General features: G+C 49.4%; 1 protein-coding gene and 1 non-coding gene across 4 annotated transcripts in view; both read right to left on the bottom strand.

Annotated features, from left to right (window-relative positions):
* Positions 1–58: 58 nt before the first annotated feature.
* Trnastop-uca (transfer RNA opal suppressor (anticodon UCA)) lies at positions 59–145 on the bottom strand. The gene has a single exon. It is a non-coding gene; the product is annotated as a tRNA-Sec (tRNA).
* Positions 146–283: 138 nt separating this feature from the next.
* The window catches only part of LOC125955005 (SH3 domain-binding glutamic acid-rich protein homolog), a 15,670-nt gene continuing 512 nt past the window's right edge, over positions 284–15,441 (bottom strand). For 2 of the 3 annotated variants that reach the window (XM_049685808.1, XM_049685807.1), the window contains exons 2-6: positions 14,922–15,270; positions 5,572–6,012; positions 1,796–2,782; positions 1,239–1,427; positions 284–1,037 (exon numbers count right to left, since the gene is read on the bottom strand). In XM_049685808.1, the coding sequence (XP_049541765.1) occupies positions 969–1,037; positions 1,239–1,427; positions 1,796–2,782; positions 5,572–6,012; positions 14,922–14,966 (1,731 nt within the window). In that variant the 5' untranslated portion in view covers positions 14,967–15,270 and the 3' untranslated portion in view covers positions 284–968. The remainder of the gene's footprint in view (positions 1,038–1,238; positions 1,428–1,795; positions 2,783–5,571; positions 6,013–14,921; positions 15,271–15,441) is intronic. The other variant, XM_049685809.1, reaches the window with a different exon arrangement.

The raw sequence follows: 15,441 nt of genomic DNA, 5'->3' as shown, positions 1-15,441 counted from the left end.
TTTTCGAAACATTCTGGAAAGAAAAAAAGTAATTCTCGGTAGGGGGAGAGCATAGCAACGCCCAGTAGGTGGAATCGAACCACTTCGACGCTAATCGACTACAGGTTTGAAGCCTGCACCACGGACCACCGCAGCTCAACTGGGCAGCTTCGCCGCGCAAGCATAAACGCATATATACCGCAATTAATTTACACAAGTTCTGGCGATGCATAACCACCACTATTGACCGTTGTCAGGCTCTGTTTTGTAATACCAACGATCCATTAAAATCATTTTATTTTTATTTATTTTTAAAAATAAATTCATTTTATTAACCGGACTTGTTCTTAAAGTAGGGTGATCACTTGGTAGGTATTTCGAAAGATTCCCCTTCGGTCTAGCTTTGGCGGCACTGTGCGGGCGGTTCGAATTCGGTCCTCGGCAACACACACACACACACTCCACTCCTTCCGCTTTGCCGCGCGATAAATGCCGCACGTTGTGCGTCGAAATTCAAGCCACGTGACGCGCTACCCATTTTCCCCTTCATCACTAGGACGAAGCTACAGGTCCTCCAATTCATCACGAGCACAAATAAGAAGGACCCTTCCGGAAGGATCGCTTCCGATCTTGTGGCTTTCCTTCCTCGTTCGTTCGCAAAGTACTACTGCATCCTCGTTTTTCCTTCGCCCATCGCCAGTATTTGGGATGCTGCGAAGCGTGGTGCACAGAGAGTAGCGTAGTCGTTGCTGCAATAGTAGCCGTAATTGAAGAAGAACAAGAAGTAGCAGCAGTAGTATTCGAACAGCTTTGTTGTCTTCTACGTGGGTTCCGGTGATCATATATGGCTCGACCTAATAAGTAAACGCGAGGATGCGGGTGACGAGATGATGTGTGATATGGATGGATGGCGATGGTGGTGACATTATGGACGACGTTATTGGTGGATTTGCGGTTTCATCATCCTCCTCCACTCTCCCTCTCTCTTTCTATTCTTCTTGTTCCTGTTCCGCCAGCATGGGATCGTCGGTATCGATTAGCTTGCTGGAGATCGCATCCTATCAAGAGAAATGGAGACACACGGAGAGGTAGAGCGAATGAATGATCATAGTATTGCGCAAAATGCTATAAACGCAAGAAATAAAAAAAGCGAAAAAGCCTTGAGGCATCAACCGAACTAAGAACATAAGGGTAGCATTATCGATCCTAAAGCAAACTGTGTGAGCGTATAGAAGTCTTAACAAAGCTGTATGTCGGACCTCTGCAGCACGATTCTGCTCCGTATCTGGCTCATCAGCATCCTCCACACCGTCGTCGACCTCGATGACTTCCTCCTGTGCATCCTCGCTCTGGCCCGCCAGTGCTGCCGAGGCGCGGATCAGCTCCTGCTCCTCCGTGTCGTCAGCATCCACCATCGTAGCATCACCGGTGGCAGACAGGTGTTGTTCCTTCAAAGCACACAATATTAAGGTGAAGGTGAACCATTTTCAGATGACTCGATCATTCGATCATTCGATTAGACATGAAGTTTTGAGCAAATCAAACCAAACAAAGCAGAAATGAGAAATACAGAATCAGGGTTTAGGTGAACAACTGCATGAAATTGGGAAAATTAAAGGAAATCATAATCATTGTACATCATGATGAGTGTAGTGTGTATCTTCTGTGTAGGTGTAAAGAGTCAAAGAGACAGAGGAAGCCAGAAGTCGCGATCGCTATTCAAATCGCCTGATAGTGCAGCAGGGAGGAGAAGATAGCGATACAACAGCGGTACAACATCGAAAGAGGAATCGTCCCCTAGAATGCATCGCCAAACCTCGACACCATCAGCGTTTGATAGTGGCCCTGGCTCATGTTCAGACTGTGCTGTCGTCGTCGTCGTCGTCGTACTTCGGTCCTCCTTCTGCTCTTCCTCCTCCTCCGCCGGAACCAATTCATCCTGATCGTCTGTCGTGGAGCTTTGTCGGGATGTTGTTGTAGGGTCTGCGGGTTCGATCGGATCCACCACATCTTCATCAGCGTGACTGTCTCCTTGTACGTCGTCTTTCTTTTCGTTTTGTTCGATTTCCGTTAGCTGAGGTTCCTGAGCGGCTGTACGATTCTCCTCTGGACTAGTGAAGCTCATTGTTTCTTCAGCATCGGAATTATCTTCACTATCACCTTGCAAGCCGTCTTTCTTATCGTTTTGTTCCGTTTTCTGTGGTTCCTGATCGGTCGTTGGATCATTTCCTGGACCATCATCTGGACCAGTAGCGTCCTTTGTTGCCTCAACAACGGAATCGGGCTGATCGTCTGAATCCTCCCCGTCGGTATCATCACTCTCCTCTATCGGTAACTCTTTTTCTTGATGCGTTGGGCTAGATTCAACCACATTGACACTCTTCGTTTCTAGTTGCTCCTCATTAACGTCTTCATTACTCGTCGGAGAAGTTGCGGCAGATTCAGAATCATGGTCCGGTTCAATCTCATCTTCCGGTTCTCGAATAGCTTCGGCATTTTCTTCTTCCTTTTGATCCCCGTCATCTGCCGACATAAGCTCTTGATCTACTGCAACTTCTGTTTCCGGTGCAATCACTGTTTCATTCTCGTTTTCCTCCGTTTTTTGTATTGGCGGCTCCTCGTCGATCGTGTTACTGTTATCTGTGTTTGCTGGTTCCTGGACAGTTTCCGATGTGCTCTCTCCATCCATCTTCTCGGATTGCTGCTCGGGTGTGCTGCTATTGTCGAGGGCATCTTCCAGTGAACCATCTTCGGGTTCCTTCTTCTGATCACTTTCCTCCGTCGCTGTAGATTCCGGGGGCTTCTGGAGTGCATGAATCATGTGCAATGGCCATTATGTGTATGTTCATGGTGCAGTGTATAAAGAAAATGGAGTGTTTTCCAATTGTAACCATTTCGCGGGTTGATGTCAATTTTGGATTCCATATGTGAGGTGAGGTAGATGAAAAAAGGAGTAAAATGAAATGCGATTATTCCAGATACAATGGTCAATGGAATGGTATTGGGGACATAATAGCAGCGTCATCAAAAGCGTTATTACGGGTAGCTCCCCGTTCCGTTGTATCGATTTTTGTCAGCGAAAACAGTACAATTTGCTTGCTATAAAGATAACGTTAGCTGGGTGATAAGATTGAGACTACACGACGAAAAAGGTAACAATTGGCATCGCTGCACAGGTGTGTCTACCGTCAACAGTGGACCTCCTGCGTCGGTATGACTCACGCCCGCGCCGCTATAGCTAATATTACCTTGCACATTACTCCGCATCTGTTGTTAGTCACAAATAACTCTCCGGTACTCAGCATGCAAACGTAGGGTGTTAAAGATTAAACAAACAATCGCGTAACAACAAAAGCTCTCCCGTAAAAGGTGTATGCGTTAGCGCGCGCGCTGGTGTTTGTCTGTGGTTTTACAGCGTTTTTCCTTTATTTCAAATGTAGCATTCTTGTAATGTAATTCATAATGGTATGCTTTAAATTAGCTCTACGGATGACCAGCTAGAACCGGTACCACTTCTAACATAACGAAGCTTCGAATAACGGTACGAGAGCTCGCTAGCTCGCTCAAAGTGCGCTGTAATATTTAAAACATTTTTCGGCTACTTGAACCGTGTTTCAAGGGGGGGGGGAGTATGTTTTTCGATAATTTTTGATCGTATTGGAAAGTGGCGTGTGTGTGTGTGGGAGTGTGTATATGTGTGATTGTGTGTTTGATTGCCTTAGGGGCAGGGGTGGCCCTTTGACTAACTATCAACGCCATTCCTTTTGTTTACTCGCTCTCTTGATACGTTTCGTTCCTTTGTTTGTTTGTAGAATGTCCAGCAACGGCTAGACACACGTTGCAGCTATTGTGTGATGCGTGGCTAAAATAGTACATTCCAATAACTAATACTCCATTAACGGATGGAAGCTATAGAAGACGCGATAATTCATTGCAGTAATAATAGTAATATTCTCACTAACTAACTGGAATATATAGAGTTGATTGTAAATAATAGTATGATTGTACCCCTCCTCCCATGGTTGGGGCTGCGTAGCTCCGATCAACGTCATCAGAGAACCTGTACGAGATGGCGGACTACTCTACACCGGCAACCTCAGCACGATGGCTACCGATCTGCTCCTCTTCGTTTACATTTCTTATTCTACTTCTCTCTACCTTTGCTGACGTTTCGTTTTCTTATATTGCTACAAAAATCGATTTTTTTTTCTTTCGTTCGCTTGCTCTTTCTACTTGTTGCTACTTGCTCTCTACGTGGGAATGGCGATGGCCTTGTCTTTTGTTTTTTTTGTTCTCTTTTTGCTTTTGTGAACTGAAGCATGTGTCTTATGCACGCACGAAATCTGCTCCCGGAAAGATTATGGGGAGACGGGAAAGGATCAATCAACACCTAAGTCGCCTGGCGTAAAATGGTGATCGCGTTCGTCGCACGCACGCTCGCTGACAGCCAGCTACTACTCTACTACTATCAACGGGACGCCATCGGTCGGTATTTGACTCTCCAATGTCACGCGATTACATAAATAACCTGCCTTGTCTCGTCTTCGAAACCAACTGCAGCTGAACACCAAACTGAACGTCAGCAACATTCCCCCCGCCGGGCGAGGTTGTGCGAGGTGTTCGCTGATGCCGACAGAAAACGGAACTAATCTAACGGAATACACGACCGCCACAAAATAACAAATCGATCGTAATCCGATATAACCTAAGCGAGCTGTTCCTGTTCACCTGAGCCACGCAGAAAGCCGAATGGCGCGTAAATGGAAATGTATACGCGAAAAGGCGGTGAGCGTGGGAACGCGGTTATTACTGCTGGCCCAGCGGTAGCCCCTGTTTGTGGTGTACTGTAAGAGGTGTTTTCCTGTGTGAGTTCATTCAAATGGGCCTGACCATACACAGCTGATAAGCAATCGATCAAACGCTTAACGAAGGCAGATTTACGGCTTACCGTGCTTCGGATCGTGCCAGTACTTGAACCCGGTACTACCCATGGACCGGCGGTTACAACACGTACGGTTGTAAGGAGGTGGAACATACAAGCAATCAATTAGACGGATGGTTAGGGGAAGCCATGCCAAGGGGTAGGAGATTAGGTGACCTTGCCCCCATCGGCCATCGGCCAATAGCACTGCATTTTACATCGAAAAAGCGGAAAGAGAGTTTGGGTTTCCTGAGTTCTTAAGGGGAATGGAGCCAGACAGCAGGCCCATTACTGAGAGCGTGGCGTTAAAGCAAGCGACAAACAAATACGGGATGGAGAAGTCGCGACGAATCGATCGACTTCGATTAGTGGCTCAACATACAAAAAAGACACAAAAGGGGCGTTCGAGCAGAGGGCAGCAGAATTGGCAGTAAAGCGGTACTTTCTCTCTCTCACACACATAACATAAGGCGGGCGCGGCCAGAAGCAAAAAGGCTGGTTGATGAAGATGCTGCCGCCGATCGATGCAATCGATCGATCAGTGCGTGTCACAGCGCGTGTTTTGTGCGGCCACACCATTCTTGCAGAGCGCAATTGGGCACGTTGTGCATGTGCCCGCCGCCGCCCTACCGCACACCACCCATTCAGCCGTGACGTCCAACAACTCAAACCTCATCATTCGCTCCATCTGCCGTGTCCTCCGCCGCATCGCCCCCACCGTTGTTGTCTTCAGTCTTGTTTTCGTCCGCCGTCTCTGTCGTTTCTTCCGTCGCCGCCGCTGCTGCTGCTGCAGTCTCCTCTCCTACACCGTTCTTTGTGGCCACCGTCGTCGTCTCGGTCGTTGGCGCGCGGAGCTTCAGAAACTCTTCCAATTTATCTTCCTCATTTGCGGCATCGAATGCATCGTAATCACCGCAGTAAACCGAGTCGTTGAACACCTGTGGTGGAAGGGGGTACCTCGGAGTAGGATCGCTAATCGTGGAACCCTTTTGAAGGGCGTTGGCCTGCATAAACTCCTTTTCCTCCGTATTTCCTGTCGCGATGTCAATCTCGATGAATTCTATGTGTTTACTCTGTAGGATCATCGTTACTCGCTGCTGGCGCTTTTTCACCTAGAACAAAAAAGATAACAACAAAGAGAACCCATTAGAATAGCAAGATTTCGGCTGTCGTTAAGGGCATTTGATAGGCTCTAAAAAATAAGACGCCACAAACATTGATATTTCAATCAGCAAACCTCCGATCGTACCACGCTTCATTTGCTGATTGGAAGTCGCTATTAATGAGCTCCTTGAAAGCTCGATATCCTGCCAGCCGCATTCCTTGCTGCCGCCGCTCATCAACTAATGCTTCTTTCATCCCCATGACATGGCTGGCGCATACGATCGGAAGCATATGCTGTGTTTGTTGCTACATCGCCCTAAGTACCACTCATTTGTTCTGCCACTTCTGGCGGACACTCGTGAAAAGGAATGAGCAATCGCGTACCACCTGCTCTTCGCTTCGCTCGCTCTCTGTCTACAAGAGATCCGCAAGAAATTTACTAATCGTTGTGTACTAATATTTCACCGTGAACACCGTGTCTGTTTGCCCGCCGGCCGTCGTGTCATCTGAGAATGTGTTGAATCGTCGTAAGCCACCCGGGCTTACCTCATGGACAGCCCGGCGATTAATCAAACGCATTACCAACGACACCAGCGGCATCACACCACCCTTTGCACCGCTTGGTCACTGCGTGTTACGCGTCTTCTGGCAAAGGACCTCCTAGAATCCACCGATAGATGGAAACTTGATCTACCGTTCCCCGCTCCCAGAAGATCATTCTGTGATTGGTGTGTGTACAGCGCGTCAACGGCGGCGACGACGACGACGACGACGACGACGCTGTGGCCAGATTTATCGGCCATAATATTTCCGATTCGCCGATTAATCGTAATTGCACCACGCCCTGCTCGCCTTCAGCGTTTGCTACGTGCCGTGCGTGTCGATGGAAGGAAGCGCTATTTTTGCATGTCCATCGCCACCGCATATGCCGCAGATGATGTTGATTTGCGCTCGAGAGGCGTGGGGACACACGCTGGGGACCGCTTCTCATTCTCAATCAACTCCCATCACTCTCAGCTGGTAATTGCTGCAAACGGGCAACGGATACAGTCACTTCTCCCACTACAAACGCCGCCTCGCCGCTCTGATGATAGGGACGGAGAGGACAGAGAAAAAGGGAAAAAGAAAGAACACACTACTCCCGCTTGTGTGGCCATAATTTGAGAAACAAACAAAAACCGAAAAACAACGGAAAATCCTTTTCGCTGCCCCCAAGCAAGCTGTTTCATAATACAGAAACCTCCCGCCCAAAAGGCAGGCGGGGCGCGTACGGTAGGTCGACGAAATGGCGCGCGCCTAGCCCTACCTGGCCCGGCCCGCCTCGACATGGCATGGCGTCTTCTAATACTGCAGCAGTACCAACGGCCAACAGCCGACCGACAGCTTCCCTTCACTCGGTTGCGCTTGCGTGTAGAAATCGAACGAACAGATCTTTCAAACGGGCACCCCGCTGATCGTTCGTGTGTTTTGCAAAATCACTAAAAATACAGACAGACGTCGTTTGTCGTCGTCTTCGTCATCTGGCTGATGGTACTAGTGATGCTGTGTCGCTGTCGCTGTCGCTCTCGCTCGTTTGCTCAACTCAACAGCAAAGCGTTTTCCCCGCGAATCTCGCGCCTGCATGCGTAGCCACAACACGCACAGTCAGTCGACGCAGTTTGAACCATGAGCATGATCACAAATTATGAACTGCACCCTGTTTCGCCGGCTGCTCTGCCAAGCTGGACCCCAAAACAAGGAAGGCGGATCGCGTACCACCATATCCATCGAGCGAACGCGATGTGTTCGTTCGTTTCATCGCGCAACATGCTGATCATTGAATTCGCTTGCGCGCGACGAGATGGTGGAGCACAGTGATAGGACCTCGCTACAAGTCTATCACCTCTTTTCCGTCCCCGTAAGGCGACATAATCCGCGCTCGTCGTGCCCGTGTTGTGCGCGATGGGTAAAATTAGAAATTAGATCTCCCTTCTCATTCGTAGCGCATTCGAGCCCGCAGCGATCGGCCAGAGCAAGTAAAAGAGAGAGAAAATTTAGTATCGTGGTCTTAAAGGGTCGATTGGACAACGGAGGATGTAGTCAGTGCAAGGACGGGTGTCAAAACTTCCGCAACAACTTCCGAAGATCGGACGATCGTGTGAGCATGCATTACACCATCCGAACCATCCGAGTAGAGCAGGTTTGGCTGATTACGATCGATGGCGATCGGGCGGAACGCGTTTCGTAACCGTTTTTATCGTTTACTGACACGCTGTGTTCGGATGCATCCGCGATCAACACGATCAATGGTCTCGGATAGAAGTTTATCTACGTAAAAGTGAAAAATATTGCTCCGAATGCGAGAGAAAAGTTCTCGCGCGCGCATGATCGTTGGCGGTGATGTGACCGAGCACGGGATTAATTATGTTAGATACCCTCTTCGTAACGTCTCATTGAAAACCAGCTTTATGGCCCCGAAACAAGTGAACCAATCGCAACGGCCTGTGGCACATAAATCTCTTCATAACAAACGACGACCGTAAGCATCTTACGCTTATTTGCCATTGAGCGTCCATAAATAATTAGTTGAGAATGTACGCTGTACCAGCTGATGCGAACTATCCGAACTCTATTTCTCGCGTGTAATATACCATATTCCGTAAGCGAATGGTTTAACAGCAATAGCAAAGAATCTTCAGCTAGTTTCTAGCTACAACGAGCAGCACCTGTTCAGCTGCAAACTGCAAGAACAGCAGCTGTTATTTCGCTAGAATCATCAGTATTCCCCCTCCTTTCAAACCAGTTAATGCCAAGACACATGTCGGTGCGCACCGGACTACCGCGCATGCCAGGATCTACCGCGGAAGTAACAAACCACTCGGTGGCAATGTGACGAAAGAATCGCCCATTCTATGTCGTCGTGTGACGATGGTAGGATGAGTGCAATAATTATCTCATCACACACATGCGATTTGCACGAAGCTTCTCGTCTTTAGCATCACACTGAACCGCATCCCCCTTTCCTCAGGCAATTAACACTTCAAAATGGATGACAATTCAGTGTCAACCCTACAAACCGGGCTGAGGAGCTGAGGGCATGATCATACGGCATCGGAGGGGGGGGACACCAGTGTGTGAAAGGTTATGTTGATGTTGGCGAACCGAAAACCGCGTTTTGGCAGTGATGAGAATCGTCTCCCGCATCATCAAAGGCCAATGTCATGCGACCGGATTTGCCTAACAGGACTGAGACACACGGGAACGGTGTGCTAGAGGGCAGCCTCTATTGAGACAGCAGTAGTACGATGGATGCAGCGGCCCTTAACCGTCCCACTTGTTTACACTCGCTCTCGAACGCGGCAGGTGTATACGGCACGGTAGCATAGTCGTCGGCGGACGGCACTAATCAAGCTACGAGAAGAGATCAGCGAGAGAGAGGTGGAGGTGTTGTGGCTTCTGCGGTTCGCACGCCACCGCTAGGCGCCATCGATCGCATGCTGGCTGGCCGGTCGGATGTAGGTCATTGCACTTGATCTGTGGATTCGAAAATCGAATTGCGAGCGGCCAATGATCTCGCTCGCCGATCTCACGGCCATGCCAACACGCAACGTATGTATGTGCCCGGCCACCAACTGTGCGTGCCGCCTCACACATTTTGCGCGAGCATCGATCGAGGTTTCGAGGTTGTGGGTTACCTACACAACACTATCGGGTATTGGCTACTGTCACTCTTCTCTACCCTCGGGTGCGATAAGAATGCACATAACAGAATTGCATGCCGATAGCCGTCAACAAATGCAACCGTTATCTAACTGTTCGATGATCGTCACTTCGATCTTTGCTTTGGAGCTGCGATCCTCTAGAAGGGTGACCACCTTACCGCCAGGGGTTGCACACACGCCGTGTTCGTTGTCGTCAGTGGCCTTTGGTGTTCCCGCTGGTTATATAAATACACGCCGCTATGCTACACACACAGACAGACAGAATCATTCACGAACAGGACGCCAAGTTTGGATGCTGCTCTGCCGCCAGAGGATCGTGGCCAGATTGCGCGGTTCTTATTTTGTGTCTTCCACGCTCCTGCGCCCACACCGTGATCACATGTGGGGGATCGACAGTAGCACACTGGGGCATACAAACGGTGTTTTTTGTTGTTGTCGTACCGTCGTCGGTTGGTCGGTTGGTCGTTCGGTTGTTGTTGAGACATTTTTTGTTTGATTTATTTCCGTTTTGAACGGTAATGTTTTCTCAATCTTTACCACCACTGCCACCGGCATGCCGCCTTGCAGCGGACCCACGTTGGCGGCGTTGTAATTTGTCGCGCCCGCGATAAGCCCAACAAATGGCAAGCAATGTCGTGGTGCTCATTAAAGGAAAAAAAAACGGAAGAGGCGACCAACAATTAAGTCATGTTGGGTAGCACAAACGATTACACCACAAGGCACGGTGCTCCGGTGCGCTCGAATACGTTCTACAGGAGGCAACCGAAAGTGTTGTGTTGTGGTGGTTGGGTTGCGGTTGGCGATCGGTCATTGCTGCACAGGCAGAATGTTGTTGTCATTAAATCGTGCTGGCAAAAAATAACTCGCGGTAGCCACAATAAAACCATTCATTGGCCACACCATGCTGCTGATCTCGTCTTGTCGCAATGTCACGAAAAGAATCCGGCCCAGGGGGAAGAACGGGGACGACAACCACCATCACCACCGGGGGGCATCATCTTCATTATGGCTCGGAATTGCGCCAACTGCGCGAATTACAAGAATGCCACCGTCAACCGCCGGTGTTGTGAAGGTTGTTGGTAAACCAATGCCAGCAAATCGATCGCAATCAAGGACATTCGTCGGGTCGCTCGGATAACTTGAGGATCGTGGAATCAGAGAAAGGCTTCATTTCACTTTCCCTTGCCGTCGTCGTCGTCGTCATCGTAGGATGGTGACATCGTCGTGGGCTCCTCTCCCCCCTCTGTCGGAACGTCTTGTATTCTATTTCTGTGTTTGTCTCTCGGAGGCGGCGCTCTCCCGTTTCTCGGTGTATCTCTTATTCTTCCTGTAATATATTTAATTTCCTGCGAACCAATCACTTCTGGGGATCGTTGAAGAGGGGATTTGTCGACGAACAGGTAGGTAGGCAAGGCACAGCGGGGGGCAATTAAACTCAAATTAACTAATTTGCCTTCCGCCACGGCGCGGTGTAATGACTTGCGAGGACAAGAATACATCACAGAAGCTGCGTGAGTGCGCAGCCAGCGGTTAGTAGCGGACATTCGCAGTGCACCCGCAAGTACCAGCAGCAGCACCACCACGACGAGGCATGCTTCAAACCACCATTCGAGCAGCGTGATGCTTACCACCTTGCCACAACATGATTCACATTCAGCACTCAGCTTGAGAAGTGCCGCTGTGAATGGCTGACAGGAGAAGGGGGCTCGGTGTGAAAGTGAAATTCAAGATGCCAAAAAGGACAAACAAGCGGGCACCAATGGTTTGAAGACCATCGTGTTCTTGTTTAGTCGATCAATGTGCAACATTGTCTAACGATGAGCCAACGCGAATGCCGCGAGTAGTAGCTGCAGTATCAACAGCACCACCATCATTGGCATCCGCCAAATATAGTTGCGATCTTTCTTCTTGCGATCTCTTTGCGATCTAAACACGATTGTGATCACTCGCTTTAGTGGTGTATCGACGTTGACGAGCGTAGAGTCGAGTGCGGGCTCTGTCTCAATGGAGACAACCGTCGCTGTGACCTTGGCACGTAGGCTTATTTGGTGTTAAAGGCTGAACTGCGCGTGTCCCTGACCAACATGCCCTTTCCTGAGAAGCGACACACGATGGTTGAACTTGGTTGTTCCGTGATGTTCCGGCATATTCAGCCGTGCTTTTTTTTTTTTGTTTAAATCAACCCTACGGCCATTCCACAAACACTCCACGGATGGTGATGGTTTCGCGCCAACAACATCGTGACACACAACAATCTACCGGGAAAATATGCAAAATCGGAAACAAACCACTCGCAACAACGCAGCAGCATCTCTCCGACCCACCACCTCAAATGGCCCCACAACGGCAGCCGAATTTTGATAGATTTCCAACGGAGAAAAATGGGTTGTGTGCTTGTGGCCGCGGGGGCAAGGTCTCGGGAGCAGGAATCCAAAAATAGAACCGCAGAACGGCCGCATTTCGTTCCATAAAGTTGAAATAATGCGAAAGGAGTGCCAGTGGCAAACAAGCGGGGCTGGCTGGCAGGCAGTCGAACGAACCGTAACGAGCGAAAGAAATACATACTCTGGCTATTCATTTTACCATTTTCCTTGTTATGGACCCAAACACACCTGAAAAGAGCAGTAGGAGGTGCACATCTTGAGCATCTCCGGCACATCTCCTTTGTCGACACAAGCGTGCTGAGCGGTGGGTGTAGCCCATTAAAGCAAATTTTGAAGTAAACTTCAAACTAATGAGGGAATCTATCCGGTAGTTCGGTAGCTGGTTGGCCTTGAGACCACATTACACCAGCGCACAGGAGCACTGTACTGTACCGGAGTGGAAGATACGCTGCGCTTCCTTCCAGCATTAATTCTGAAAGCCCAGCCGGCTGGTGGTACGACGATCAAGCTCAATTGCGTTAAGTGAAGCGTTGAACCCACCGGCGGACTGGAGCAGCTCATGCGAAGCAGAAATTGCCACACGAATCCCTCGATATGCAGGAAACCACTGCATGGAGATGCATCTGTATGCTGTCCAATGATCCTCTCTCACACCCTATAAAGCCAGTCGAGGTAATCGTCCTCCCTCGACCCTGCGCTCGGGGGACTGGTACTTGTTGATAAAAATGAATTTAAATTCCAGAATTATTTTCCATTTTCTCTCCCTATTAGCTCGTGATCGCACTTTCACAATTGGAGCAGTAGTCGCACGGCGATCGCACGGTGATCGCATGATCTCTCATGGTGGCATATCTAGGGGACCTGGAAATTTTGCGAAATTCCGCTGCTACCAGCGTGAGTGGTGCTGGCGGAACCACCGCCCGTACGCCCGTATCTGGAAGCAAAGTGAAGCAACGAGTCCACCAATAAAGAGTCTACAGAGCATGACACACCGTTCGGTGAGTGCATTCGAAGCCAATGTTGAAATTTTGCTTCAACCATGAGTCACGGGCACTCCAGGCGCCGATGGCGTCACAGTGTCGCACGGTTTACTATCGAGGTTATTAAATTATCGGACCCATTTTTTTTTGCTTTTTTTCCTCGCTCTCGTAAATCTATCCTACCCCGCCATAGTGAACATTAACATTTTGTATTCCAATGTTTAGAGAAGTGCGCTCAACCGGAACCGGGACTTACGATGGCAGATACTAACGGACGGCCACCCGGCAAGCGGATGCATTGGAGAGTGTCCGCGAAATGGAGCAATTAAATCGAGAAAATGACAAATAAACAACCAGCTCCCACCTCGTGCAAGTCTTCGAACCGGCCGATACCGAGGCTAGTGACTGGCACAAAGTAAATACGGAGCAAATAAATGAAAGAGCATGTTTAAATAAATGTCCTCCGAGTATCGTCGAACAAGCGGAAACGATACACACAAGAGCTGCAGCGCTCCTGCATGAACGTTGCAGCACAACGTTTCCAGTGGAAACCCCGAAGGACTACTAGTTGCTGTCTCGGTCTCCTAGTTCCGTATTTCTTATTTTTGTACAGTCGCCAACAAGAGCTGCCCCAGAGCTCGATGGCAAAGTAAATAAATCTCAAGGCGATTGAGAGAGCAGAGAGCAAATGAAAATCATGGTCAACCATGACCCACACATACACGCACAAAGGCAAGACGCGCCCAGACACGATCGTGAAAAATCGAATTTCCACGTCAAAACCAGCGCTCCCCAGCCGCGGAGATGGCCATCAAACTAACACCGAAACGTGAAGATGATGATGCTCCATTCTGCTCTTTGTTTTGCGTGTGGTTTTACGAGCATTTTGTCGTGTTTTTCGCTGGGGAAAGAGAACAACAGTCATCCACAGATGGAGGGTCCATGGAAGATGGCCACTTAGTGGAGCTGTGAACGGTTCTAGACAGAAATGGCATCGCGCCTGGATGGTCGCGACAAAGAATGCCAACCAAAGTGTGGAACAATGATAAATTGTCACTGGCGGGTGTGGCCGTGGCACATGCCCTTTAATATGAATCATATTCGTCGTCGTCCGTATCGAAGGCCTATGGTACGGTACGCGTATCGTATGGATTGGCTCGGTCGAGAGTGACTCATCCAGAGGGTGGCGAGCATCGCTTCGTGTCGACAAGCGTTATCAAAGGCACAGTGTGTAGCGTTCTAGGGATGTGGCCCGTGATTGTGGCCAACGGGTAGAATCCGCTTTCACGCATCGAGTGGGCATGACATCATCACGATGTTCGTGCGGTCGATGACGAACCATAACGGCCGGGACAGGAACTGTGTCTTCTTTGGTATGTCCAGCCCATATTGATGGATCGCGCGATCGCGCTGTTGAATTCCGACGGAACAATAAGCCTAGATTGACGGCGGAATCCAACTATCCGCGCGTAAGGAATTCGATCGCTTCTTCGCTCTCGTTCGTTCCTCTAATGTTTCTCGTGGTTCGAACTCGCTCTTTCTAAAACGGGAGAACTGCTGCCGGCTAGAAGGAAGACACAGTTTCAACATACATCTCCTCTTTTTGCACACGATTATTTATATCTGTTTACCATCCACCCTACCCGTCCATCAGCTACGGGAGATGATGAGAATGCCAACAACGAGGGGAGAACATCTGCCTCAACTGGGGAGCGGAAGCGAACCTTCACCAACTCGCTCGCTCGTTTGAGAACGTTCATGGCCACGGTCAAATGGCCCTTTTCTTATTCTTTACTCCGACCGTCCGTCCACCCCGTCCGCTCTCTTTGGCATCGACCTCACTGCTGCTTACCTCTTTGTTGCCGGACAATCCGCTGATGTACACTTTGATAACCATTTTGATGCGATTTACGTGTGTCTACTGCTGGCCGGTGCTAAGAAATTGGCTGCTTCTCGTGGGGCTACTTTGACCACCGATTGATGATGATGATGACGATGGCGGTACCTTCTTCTTCTTCTTCTTCGATCTGGCACTCACTTGCTTGGCACTTTTTGTGATATCTGTGCTGTAATTTCACGGCCCAATCGCTGACCCGCACAGCAAATGTGCACGCACTCGATAAGGATCCTCTTGGGCACACGCACTCTTCGCACAAACAACGCAAACACACACGAGCGCGCACTATCACGATTTTCTGATGCTAGAGGGAAGGGAGGTGATAGAAAGGAAAGAAAAAGAATAAACACAAATTCGGCCACCCACTCACACACCACGCACGCACGCACGTACGCACGAAAGGCGGAACACCACCACCTGCGGATTATGATAATGCACTCGGCGGCGACGGTTTTCTGGGCGCGGCGGGGTCGAC

This window comes from Anopheles darlingi, chromosome 3 (genome assembly GCF_943734745.1).
Source record: "Anopheles darlingi chromosome 3, idAnoDarlMG_H_01, whole genome shotgun sequence".
Taxonomy (NCBI): domain Eukaryota; kingdom Metazoa; phylum Arthropoda; class Insecta; order Diptera; family Culicidae; genus Anopheles; species Anopheles darlingi.
The sequence above is the reverse complement of the archived record's forward strand: the minus strand, read 5'-3'. Positions and strand labels throughout refer to the sequence as shown.